The 13,371-nt window shown below is 38.3% G+C and overlaps 1 protein-coding gene across 4 annotated transcripts in view; it reads right to left on the bottom strand.

Annotated features, from left to right (window-relative positions):
* Positions 1–13,371, bottom strand: part of RNF150 (ring finger protein 150) — a 238,034-nt gene that overhangs the window by 84,519 nt on the left and 140,144 nt on the right. For all 4 annotated transcript variants that reach the window (XM_070609043.1, XM_070609044.1, XM_070609042.1 and 1 more), the window contains one exon: positions 9,910–10,160. In XM_070609043.1, the coding sequence (XP_070465144.1) occupies positions 9,910–10,160 (251 nt within the window). The remainder of the gene's footprint in view (positions 1–9,909; positions 10,161–13,371) is intronic.

Below are 13,371 nucleotides of genomic sequence, written 5' to 3'. Positions count from 1 at the left end.
CACTTCTCTAGGGTGCTCTTATGAATTTTCTCTAACCCAACCAGACCCAAACAATACTATACTTTTCACTAAAGATTGCCAGGAATTGGGCCATCTTGGTAATTAGATTCATCCATCAATTTTACCTAAACAGGTATAAGAAAATATTTACCAAGGTTACTGATTCCTTGACAACAGTGAAGATAAACAGCTTCATGGAAAATAAATACAGAGCCATTTATTAAAACAATAAAGTCCCTTATAAATGCCAACAAGGATGGCAAACAATGACAGACTCCAATTCAACCCAAGACTTATAAATGAGTTATCTCCTAAATATTTAAGAAACTGAGAAAAATAAGACACTTTCCTCTTCCCCTCCTCTGTGTTATAAAGAGAAATGCAGTGAAAGTGATAAAAAACTAGGAATAAGGATGCCAAAACACAGTATCAAAATTGAGTTTATGTTCCCCCTATGTCATTGGATTGGATAATTCTGTATCATATTTGCCCTTTTCCTGACAGCTGTATTTTATAATCATGATTATCATCATCACCACCACCAAGTGGGAAATAACTAAGTGTTCTTATGCTCTAGGTGAAGGGAGGACACTGTAACCATAAACAGAGTTGGTCCCAGTCGTCTGGAACCTCATGTGGCCAGGGATGACTCAGACACTCCCTCACTTGCTCTAATACATAATAATGATCCTTCCAGGCCTGGTTGATAAGTTGGAAATCATTGCACAGCCAGTCCAATCAATTTTTTTGACGTAGAGCACCACTCCATGAATCTAGAAAAATGGAGACAAGAATGAGAGTGACTATCCTGAAAACCATGGTGACCTCATAAAGTGAAGACTTGTGGTAGGGGAGAAGGCCATGGCTCGGAAGTTAGAAGATCCAACTTTTAGTCCTATTTCTGTCACTATCTAACTGTGTGAATTTGGCCAAGTCGCTTAAACATTCTGGGCCTTAGTTTCCCTTAATAGTAAAATCAGGGATGTAGGGTCATGTCATTTGAAGCTTTACCGGCTCATGATTTTCATGTACGCAGAACAGAACCAGGAGGCAAAGATTCTTTGAGACCTGAATTACCTAAAAAAAGCAAATCAATGGCTAATTACTTCACTGAATACTTCATGGATACAATGAACACTGTGCCTTTCTGTCCCCTTGAGGGCTTCGAACTTTCTCCAGAGCAACATCAGGGACCGTTTTGGTTCTTGCGCTTTAGGAGACAGAAGCATCTTTGCCTGCAGGCCTTCCCTTGATGGCTGACACTTGGTATATTCCTGTCCTTTCCCTTTCTCTTTCACTGTGAAGTTTAGGTTTGTTTTAAATTCCATTACTTCTCTTGTTTCAACATAACTTCAGCACCGATATGTGCAAATGAAATCAAATGGACATGGGCCATGTACATGCAAATAATCAGGAAAGGTATTCCCAGGGAAAGGCAACTCTTTCAAGAAACCTTGTTGAATGTCATTACCAGGCCTCACATAAAACAAAACAAAACAGGTCTGGTTTTCTCGGATTAGTCTCAAAGGTAATATTGTATATGAAAAACAGAACCTCACAATTTATCTGATCTGCCTATATTTGAAGTACCCACCATCTACTGGGTATCATGGTTTTCAGGACAGAGACCCAGTCCTTGTGTCTGAGAGAGGATGTCCTAGGAGACAGTGAGACAACATCCCAGAGCATCATCTGCCATGGCAGGAATGCTGCTTGCTGGCTTGGCTTTGCCATCCTGTAGGGCTTCTATAAGCAGGATAAGAATTAGTGAATGGTAGCAAACGTGGCACATCTGGGAAATGAGGGACACAGGGCTCTTTAACCTCTTGGTGAGGAGGGGAAGACTACCCATAGTGCCTATTGGTGTTCACGATCAGGAGTCTGTCATGTATCTGCCTCCCCCACAAAGTTCAAAAAGAGGTCACTAGATGAGAAGTCATTAAGTGGGTAGAGTGAATATGAATACTTAGCATCCTCTGTGAAGCCCCCTGAGGTGGGAAATCTTAAACTAGATACTGGAAAGGACTTAACAATCAATCCTTACTTCTAACGCAAAAAAGGGCCAACATTCCAATAGTAGAATGGTGTGGAGTTCCTGTGTTTACTGCTCTGACTGAGGTGGGGTTGGCGGCCCTCCCCAGGGGCTAGGTCTCCCCAGTATCTCAATACTCTTGAGGTGGATTGGCCTAGTGGAAACCACTTTGACTTGAAATCACCAACCTGGTTGTATGTCCTTGAAAAAAATCACTTAACATTTCTCTCTCTCAAACTTATTATATCTAAGGTCCCTTTAAGTTCCAAAAACTATGATTCCGAGTTCAGGAAGTCAGCATTCTCAAATGCATAAGTAGAATTATGGCCAGGTGTCTTCTACCTCCTAGTTCTTACAAGTGTGGTTTCCCACCCGCAGCCCTTCTGGGAACAGGGGTTCTCAGGGCTGAGAGGTATCCAGGTTCTGCAGTGTAGAAGTCCACCCTGGTGACATCAATGGGCTATTTTCTTAAAGTACTCATCCAGGGACATCATGAAGACTTGTGAGGAGAGAAAGAGAGATGTGTCATAGTATTTATAGGTCACCTTGACCTGTGTTAAATGGCCAGCAAAATGTTTTTCCTAATCATTATAGGGCCTTTCCATCTCAGAAAAGCGGGTTGTGGCTCGCAACTGCTCTTCCCATTCCATCTCGGTGCCTTTACTAGTGTCCTGCTGCCTTCACAGGTGTAAGTGTGATAGAAAAGCCTCCTTCACCTAAGTACCATTCCCTCAGCTTCCTCTCCTGACCCACCTTGCTCTGCTCTGGCTGCTCTGCTCCTATCTTTATGATTCAGATCTGGTTCCTGACTCCAAATGCTCATATGCTCTTACCACACTGGATTGTCCTCTTGCCTCATGACCCTGCCTTGCCCAAGACCCTGATTCTTCTTTGCTCCAAAATCACAGTTAGATACAAACCCTATTCACTTTTAAGTGGTCCCAGCTCTGACACCCCAGCTTTGACAGTATTCTAGACCCTCACCTACTAAGCTGCCTAGGGGAGTCAGATTTAGATCTCGGTTTATGTCTGATTATGCAACAGAATATTCTGGACTTGGTCAGAGGTGAGACTCCACTGGGCTGGAATGTGACATAAAAAGCAGCCCCCAAAAGGTCCTTTGTGTGCTCTGGGCCAACTTGTATCCTAACTGATATGAGATGCTTCACCAGGCTCTTACATGTCACAGAGCTTGCTCAGAAATGGGAAACAGGAGTCTAGCCACCTCCTTCAGCTCTGCAGAGAGATAGCTGGAAACAATCAATCGCTGGACTCAGGCACACACAGACTGGCTGACAGATAAGGGTCCCCAAAGGAGGCTGGCCTGGAAGATAAGATGACAGGACTATATGAAAGACAAGCATCACTAGTAAAGAAGGTTGCTGCAGAGCAGTGGATCCTGAGCAGAGGAGCAGTGGATCCAGATGGGCGAGAGGCTGTGCTTGGTCTCTGCAAACCAGCCTCCTTGTTTTACCTTCCTCAGAGTGCCTGCACACATGGGGAAGGTGAGGTCTGAGGCAAGGAGGGAACAGTTTCAAGTAGTGATAAGAACTGAGAAGAAAATAGAATACATAAAATGATGTGATAGAGGGAGACTGGGGCGTGAGGCCACATCAGCGCATCCCAGGCTGTCTTCAGACCTCTTCTGGGACACCTACTCTCTAGGGGAGCTCACCTTGTCCTGGCCATTTAAATGGCACCGCATATTGATGATTCCCATATTTCTATCTCTGGCTCTTCTCTCCTGTCCTCCAGACCTGCATACTGAAATACCTACCTGACATCTCTGTTTATATATCTAACAAGTTTCTAGAATTTATCATTTCCAGACCCAAATTCTGGATTCCCCAGCCCCTCAGGATCTCTTCTTCTGTCATTCCCATTTCAGTTAATGCTGTGAGAACTGACCTAATAGCATCCTTGATTCTTCTCCTTCTCTCACACATATGGTAACCATATGATTTATCCAAACTGGAACACTTGTGAGAGTAAAATAATGAGTTATTAATAATTTGGCTGGTATACCAGGTATAAACTAGGACATATTCTTTATATTCTATATTTAACCCACAAGATTTTAAAATACTGTCCTAATCTAATCCCTCCTGAGCTTCTCCACCTTACTTACTCTGGTCCATAGCCATCACCTGTCATGTGACCACTATATAGCTCTCCAACTGGGCTCCTATTTGTTTTATGTGCATTGCCTGCTGATGTCACTACAATAAAAGCTATGTGAAGGGAAAGTCCTTGTCTATGTTATAAATGTGGAAAATAACTTTTCTTATGCATAGACACAGAAACTTCTGGAAGCATGGAAAGGGAAGTGTTAAGAGTTGCTGCCTCTGCAGAGAGTTGGAGGAAGGGAAGTTGACAAAGGAAGTTTGAGGTGGGAAGAAAACTTACTTTTAAAGGCACACCCTTTTATTTTGTCTTTTTTTTTTCTGTGTGCATACACTATTGTTGTTAATTAAAAAACACTGCTGCATGAGAAATTATTCTCCAAGAAAGCCAATTTTTTCTCTGTAGTCTATTTATATGCCTTCCTTTTCCCAAAACTCTGGAGAAAAGATGAAAAAAAGATTCCATTTTGTTTCACACTGTGTCACCTGAGCTAGAAAGCCCATATCTAGACTTAACTCCGTATGAGTTATATAAGAAATGAGCTATTTAATTTTTTTGGGGAAATACAATTTTCTAAGAATTGTTTTATCCATTAAGGTTGTCTCTTTAACAACTCTCTAACTATCTGTCACACATATTTTCTCATTTGACCCTCACGTCAAGCCTGTGGAGCTGACACATGACCATTCTCACTTGACACGTGAGGAAATCTAGGCACAGAAAGGTGAAGTAACATAGTAACAGAGAAAAGTGAAGGTCACACCACTAGGAATTGCCAGAGCAAAGATTTGAATCCAGTCCTGCATGACTCCAGAGCTGGTGCCTGTAACTATTATCTTGCACTAGGTTTATCTTGGTGTAGTCGCTTTAGGACACACAGCACACCAGCCAAATCTCCTTCTCCACTTTCAGTTGCACCCCTTATTCTCCACGTCACCATCCAAAAGACCTTGCTGTGAGGTTACTAATGTAAAGAGCATCTAGCAAATCTTACTCCATGGGAAACTGCATTGGAATGATCTTCTCCAGGCATAGTGTGACATGAAAGGGCTGGTGATCATGTAAGATGATGGTGACCTTCCTTTAATTGTGATCTGCACAAAGCCAAGCAGAGACTGAGGTGCTCATCTGGCTAATTCAAGTTCAGTCACTCTTTTCCATACCTGAATGGTTGGATACTTCACCAATGTAACATTAGCACCTTTGATCGTCCATCGCTGTGAGCCTACATCTAACCTGAGATGTTCACTCTTTCTGAAGGACTGATAAGGCTTTAATAAAAATAAATGACTTATGTTAACCCGATGCTTATTATAGTTACAGCTTGCACAGCTGTAACTTTCTGTTGAATGGAATGGAGCATTGTCCATCAAAAGAGAAATATTTTTCTAAGAGAAATAATATGTTATTCCTCCCATCAGAGGGCTAAAAGTATAGTGTGTGTTTAGATCAGGAAACAGTGCTAACTTTTAACATGATCCTAATTCACTGAGTGACCCTGAGGGTAACATCTTTAATTCAAGGAAAGTTCATAAAATGGGAGCAGAATAAAAACTTAACTCTATGAACCACTTCTATACTATCCACTTCCAATTTGCTTTTCACATACATCACAGAGTATGCATGTGCTAGAGAGACATGCAAGCTACACCCACCTGCACAAAGGGAATCAGCAACTGAAATAATTACTCAACTAATTCAAGCTTAAAATTTCATTTTGCCTCAACTGCCCAATGATTGCTTGGATTGTCTACAGACTCAAAAACATAGGGATATCATTTCTATATATCATGATCAGACTAGCTGAGTATCTTAGCAATAACTGATATATATATGTATAGTTTCTTCATATGTAACCCTTAGGAACCAGTGGAACTCAACATATTACTTCTATATCTATCTTCACTGCTTTGTGTCTAACTGGTAGTAAGTATCCACTTAGGTTCCAGAATATTCAATGAAAGTGACAAAGTTGGATTTGTAAGTGGTCGTCAAGGGATATATATAATAGTAATAATGGATACCATTCATTGAGAGCTTAAAAAGAGTTCAGAGGCTTTAAAAAATAATATACATTAACCCATTTAATTCTCACTATAACCATAAGAGGAAGGTATGTTAGAGTCATCCTTTTAAAACAAACAACAACTCAGACCTTACTGGTTTATGGAAAATTTTTACTAATACTTTAACAATCAGCTAATTCCAGGGCTATTTATATTGCTCTAGAGTTGGGCCGTCCAATAGGACTTTCTGTGATGATGGAAATGTCCTATATATGCACTGCCATGTGGTAGCCTCTAGAAATGTGGCTAGTGTGACTGACGAACAGAATTTTAAATTTTGCTTTATTACAATTCATTTAAATGGAAATAGTCACACATGGTTAGTGATTATTATGATGGACACCACAGCTCTAGACTATAGAAAATGGAGGAAAATTTGTAAATTCTTCTTATAAAGCCAGTATAATGATTACCTAAAAATGATAAAAATGTAAGCTAAGTACAAATCTCACATGTGAATATTAAGGTAAAAAATAAATAATATACTAAATAAAGTACTAACAAATACAATCCAGCATATGTTAGAGGAATAATACATACTGGGAATTCAGGATGATTCAATATTGGGAAATCCATTAATATAATCCACTTTCATTAATAGATCAAAGGAGAAAACTCAGACCACAGCTCTTGAAAAGGTATTTGTTAAAATTAAACATTCATTCTTGATTAAAAACTCTGAATAAAATAGAACTCAGTTTACATTTACATAACATGATAAAATATATCTCTCAACCTAGAAGACTGCACGAGAAAAATAACGAAATGGAGAACTGAGAAAAACAACTCCATTAAATTCAGGATGTTCCCACTAAACAGTGAATGAAGGAGGATATGTGCACTATTACTTTAGTTGATCCTGGAGGTACAAGCCAATGAATTAGATAATAGGAAAAAATAGGAGGTTGAAAGTTTGGAAGAAGTAAATTATCACATTAATTTTACATTAATAATCCTGATAAACTAATATAAACAATCACAAATACTACAATGTGGTGGTTAAGATCATGGACTCTGAAGCCCTGCTGCCTGGTCCAATTGCTAGCTCTGTTAGTAACTAGCTATGTGACCTTGAGCAAGTTATTTAACCTCTGTTTCCTCCTCTGTAAAATGGGAACAATAAAATTATCTACTATAGGGTTACTAAGAGGATTAAGAATGGAAATAAATATAAAGCTCTTACAAAATGCCTACATATGACAAATACTATATAATATTACTATTATTAAAGTAATAATAACATTGCTCTTATTATTAAAGTAATAATAATAGGAATATTATAATAATTCAAATTATAAGCTATAAAATCCATAAATTATAAAATTACATATATAAATTATAAATATGTACAAAATTAACATACAAAAATCAAACCCCTTCCTATACGACAAAGGAGATTTCACGGGTCAGCCCCATGGCATAGTGGTTAAGTTTGCCATGCTCTGCTTCAGGGGCCTGGGTTTCCAGGTTCGGATTCCAGGTGTGAACCTACACCACTCGTTACACATACTGAGGCAGCAACCCATATACAAAATAGAGGAAGACTGGCACTATGTTAGCTCAGGGCAAAGCTTCCTTAACAACAACAACCAAAAAAAAAAAAAAGAAAAGAAAAGAAAAAAGGAGATTTCATTTATAATAGCAACACAATGATTAAATACCTAGGAATAAACATAAGAAGAGTGTGCAAGATTAAATAATATTTCAAAATGCTACTAAGGGACCAAACGAATAGCTGAATAAAAGGAAAATATTGACCATATTTGGATAGGAAGATTCAACATGAAAAGGTTATAAATTCCTTCTACATTATTCTATAAATTAGAAAACTAGATACAAGTGATTCTAAATTTATATAAAAATAGACACACAAAAAAGTGAAGATAGAGCAATAAAGTAAGATTAGCACAGATACGAGACATATTACAGTGCTCAAGTACTCAAAATGGTATGTTACCAGAGTATGAATAGACAGGTTAAAGGTACAGTTTAGAGAGCACAGAAATAGAACCAAATACACATGGGTATTTAATATATTCTAAATGGGGCTACTGCATATGAGGGGGAAAAGATTACCCAATAAATACCAGTTACAAAAATAGGTAGGCCATCTGAAAAAGAAAATGTTGGCTCTCTACTTGGTTCTTTACACTGAAATAAACTCTGTATGGATTAAAGATTTAATCACAAAAGTGAAATAAAAAAAGTAGTGGATGAAAACATGAGAGAATGTTGTTCTGTAGTCTTAGGCTGTAGAAGATATTATTATTATATTAAACTCAGGAGCTATATAAAAAGATTGATAAATTCAGTTACAGAAAACTCCAGAATTTCTGCATGACAAAAAGCACCACACATAAATCAAACACAGTGAAAAGTTGGGAGGAAAAAATGGAATCCTTTATCACAAAACAGGTTACCTGCTTTAACTAATAAAGAACGATATACATCAATAAGAAAATGACCAACAACTCAACTGAAAAGTAGCCAAATAATGTAAGCAGATACTTTATAGAAAAAAATTTACGTTTTCTATTTAACTTGAAAAGATATTGAACATTACTCATGACAAGAAAAATGTGATACCATTTTTTACTTATCAAATTGCACACAACAAAAAGCTGTAACAATCTTTTGGTGAGAATTTGGGGAAACAGTAATTGCTTATTATTGTGTATATTATTGTGTATATTAGTATGAACAGTGTTATACTAATATACTGATGTTGTATACATTAGTATAAACAGTATTAGTATATTGTTGGTTAATGTATAAATTGGTTCAACCTTTTTGACAGACAATTTGCCAGTAAGTTTAAAATACACATACCATCGCCCTAGTTATTAAACCTCCAGAATTTACCTTATAGATATACTCACAAATGTGCTCAGTGTCACACACACACACACACATATATATATATATATATTTTTTTTTTTGGTAAGAGAAAACATGTCCATTAATAGGAGCTGATTTCATAAGTGTGACATATGCCGAAAATGAAATGTTATACAGTCATTAGAAATGAGAAGCTTGGATTGAGGGTTGATATGAATTAATCTCCAAGATGAAGTGAGAAATAAGGGCACAGAGTTAAGTGTGCTATCACATCTGTTTAGAAACACACACACACACACACACATTTGTAAGCATATAAAATATCCCTGAAAGAAGATATTCTAGAGAGAGGAACTGAATAACTGAGGGACAGTCAGGAGAAGGCAATTACTTTTCACTGTATACCATTTTATACCATGTGTATACATTATCTGTTTCAAAATTAATTGCTTTTTAAAATAGCTTTTTTTTATCTCCTTTTCTTCTTCTGTTCACAAGGAGGAAATCCTGGCTCTTCCCAAATTATGTTGACACTGTTAGCATAAACTCAGCTCACTTATCTTTTCTCTCTTTATTATGTGCCTAAATAAATAACTGTCCAAAAAATGAGCAAAAGAAACATAGGACAAAGCACCTCTACTTTATAGAACAATACTAGTAAACCATTAAAATATGTGGATTTGGAAAAGATCTGAAAAACTATACAGCAAATGTTAAGAGCATTTATCTTGAGTGGGGATATAAGAGGTAATTTTGGTTTTATCTTGGTATTTTCTGTGATTTCCAAAGTTTATACAATAATATGTACTACTTTTGTAATAATTTTTTTTAAAACTTGTTGCTACTCACCTGGTTCCTGTCCCTGGCATTTGCATATCGAAACCTCTGGATATAATAAAAGACCAGCCATGCGAGGGAAATGATCATCAGGACAATGAAGGAGATGGAGACAAACACAACCGAAGTGCGGCTCACGTATTTCTGCAAGTTCCGGGTTCCGATGGTGATGTACATCGTCACAGTGATGTTTCTCTCCAGCAAGCTTACTATCTCCTTCCCTTTTGGCTCAGGGATCATTATTGCCACGATGTCTTCTACACCTATTGTGAGAGCGGTAGGCAGGGTCAGGGGGTAAGAGAGAGGGAGAAAATCACAATGAAATGTCTGGACAAAGTAACATGCAAGCAAACAATGACACTACTTTTGACAATTCTATGCCAGATCTCATAGCCAGGTCTAATTCTAAGATCGAACAGCCAGAAATGGAGTTAGATTTTCTCTTTCTTTAGCTACCTTGGGTTGGTGCTGTCTTGTATATGAGAAAAGAGCCTAAACTGAACCCAGGATTTTGGTACCAGCAATGTCATGATCATGCTCTCACCAGCTCTCTTAGGGGTTGTTGACCCTGGTCTGGTAAACGCAGACCCTTCCCAACTAGCCCAGTTTACAGTTCTAGGTTGCATTTCACAGATCCCCAGAGGAGGAGAAAAGGCACTTTGTACCTCATGGCCAAAGGATAAAAATGCCCAGTTTTTTTGTTTGTTTGTTTGTTTTTAGAAGAAGATTAGCCCTGAGCTAACTGCTGCCAATCCTCCTCTTTCTTCTGAGGAAGACTGGCCCTGAGCTAACATCTGTGCCCATCTTCCTCTACTTTATATGTGGGATGCCTGCCACAGCACGGCTTGCCAAGTGGTGCCATGTGGGCATCCGAACTGGCGAACCCCTGGCCACCGAAGTGGAATGTGCGCACTTAACTGCTGTGCCACCGGGCCGGCCCCAAAATGTCCAGTTTTATGCCATCTGTCTGCGAGCTCTCTCTCTTTCCCCCACACAGACACTAGGAATATTCAATTACAGATCTCTACTTATTATTTCCAAGGCAATTTTCTCCCACAATGAGTATCCAAAGCAACCCCCCAAAAAGGTTTCTTAATGAGCTCTACTATTATTTGCCAACATAAAAAAGCTTACCTAACCTAATTCAAGGTAAACACCCTCACACACCTTGTGTATCCTCACACCAAACCAAGGGAAAATGGAGGCTGTACAGAGAATTCCAGGAGTGTTTTTCCTCCACTCTCCAATACTCTCACCACAATGCCCCTGTTACTGAATAGTTTGAAGCAAAAGTGGTAACTTTCTTGGGTCTGAGTTATCTAGGTCATTGCCCCTATTCTTCATGACACTATGTAAAGAACAGCCTCTCACTTCTAGGGCCTCTAAAGGGGATCTTTAGTAAGGATATGATACCAGGTGCAAATAAACCAAGTCGACACGTCATTGTGGCTGACACATGGACTAGAATACTGATTTCACTAGGAGAGGTTCTTAGGGGTCACCCCAATTCACGCCTGCAAAGCTCTTCATGGGCCAGCCTTCCACATGGAAACAGCCCACTACCTGGAGTCACTACAAATGAAAGAGAGTAAATTTGCAATTACTATGTTGTAGATTCAGGACAAAACTAAACACCACTATAGCTGCTTAAAGCTGGCTTTATTCACATGCTGAGGTCAGTCAGCTGGATGGAACTACCAGATTACATTTGCTCAGAGTGTTACAAGTCTCTTAGAAGCTACTTAGGGCCTTCACTTGAGATCAAGTGAAACCTACTCTATGTAGGTTTTCAATCCTAAATTCCCTGATGGTACTTCACGTAGGCTGAATAAATACTTTAAAAGCTAACTACATACAAAGGTGTATGTGCTACCTCAATGACATACTTCTAAAAATCCCTAAAACCCTTGCATTGACTCAATTGTAAAATCATAAAGCCACGTGGTGTTTAGATGTGGCCGTTATTTCTGGGAATTACCGAAACTGATGGCTTGAATTTCAACTTTGCAGAATTTACTGACAATTCCAATGCTCCTTTTCTTTTCATGTTTACTTTGGCTAATGGCTGCATGTGGTCTGAGGTTTTGTGAGGGATTAAGGCTGCTGGCAGGTTTTTGTCTCTACAGAAATATGATCTTCTTTGTACTGGACTAATCTGGCCTGGTGAGGCTCAGCCCAGTACTGTAACCACTTTATAGATATTTAAGTACTGGTAGAATCATAATTTTTCATTTATTTCCTTATTTATATTTTTTAATCATATCTATTGAGGCTCTAATAAGATTTTTTTTAACGAGGGAATCTTGGGGTTATTTAAAGACTTTGTATGCACAGTCTTGCACAGGTTTTACATTTTTTAGTAGTCAAATTTTATTAATACACAGCTTTACGGCTTCCAGTTTTCATACTCGGCTTAGGAAGCTCTCCACCAAAGATGATAGAAATATTCCTCTAAAACTGCTTTTTAAACCTTATAGTTTTACTTTTTACATTTAAATCTTGAACAATTTAAATGTGATTTAACAACAACACAACATTTATGGAGCTCTTATAATGTGATGGACAGAGAGGAAACAGACAGGATGCAATTTATTTTTCCCCTAAATTCTAGACATATTTGGGGCTACTTTTGGATTTTGTTTGATTGTAAGGTTGGCCTATTTTTTGCTGAATCTATATCAAGCTATTTTAGCTGTGTAGCTTTTAACATACTTACTATCTGGTAGCCTAACTCTTCCCTTCCTCATTTCTCCCTACAATTTTCCATTTAACTACTTATATGGAGACCATGGAGCCTGTAGTGAAGGGTCTGGGACTGCCAAGTTTGTTTCAAACCCCAGCTCAACATTTTAAAAATAGGCAACCAAATTTTGGATATCCACAAAGTTTTCAAGTACTCATCATCCGTTTTCAGGGACCTGAGAAAACATTTTCTCTTCCCGTAGGGTAAAGCATAATTTAAAGCATTTATTTTAAACTTAAGTGCTTAGTTACACTACTTGTGTTGTTTGTAGCACTACTGTGCCTTCATGAGACATGACACCCACTTAGAAAGACACACAGTGAACACGGCAGTGGGCAAGTCTATTCATCCAGACTTAACTGTATTCTTCTTCAGTATTCATAATGAACTTCTTGGGCTGATGATGGTAAAAAATTGATGAGATTCTGGGATATTTCTCCATGCCCCTTAGGCTATGTATTGTGCATGGTGAAAAGAGATACTGAGGGTATGCATTCATCTCAATAGAAATAGTCATTGAGAACTTCGATACTTAATATGTCCAAAAATGGTACCAAGTGAAGTGGATTTGGGTGAATGATCTGACCAATCTGATCAATGCAGAAAATCCAGGGCAAAAGCTACTTATAGGATCTAATCTGTTCAAATGATACACGTGCCCCAATGTGAGTTATCAGACCATTCCCTGATCTTTGCTTCATGTCGGAACATGCAGCTACTGTCAGGAAGAA

The sequence above is a fragment of the Equus przewalskii genome, chromosome 2 (assembly GCF_037783145.1).
Source record: "Equus przewalskii isolate Varuska chromosome 2, EquPr2, whole genome shotgun sequence".
In the NCBI taxonomy this organism is placed as follows: domain Eukaryota; kingdom Metazoa; phylum Chordata; class Mammalia; order Perissodactyla; family Equidae; genus Equus; species Equus przewalskii.
This window is presented reverse-complemented; position numbering and strand designations above follow the sequence as displayed.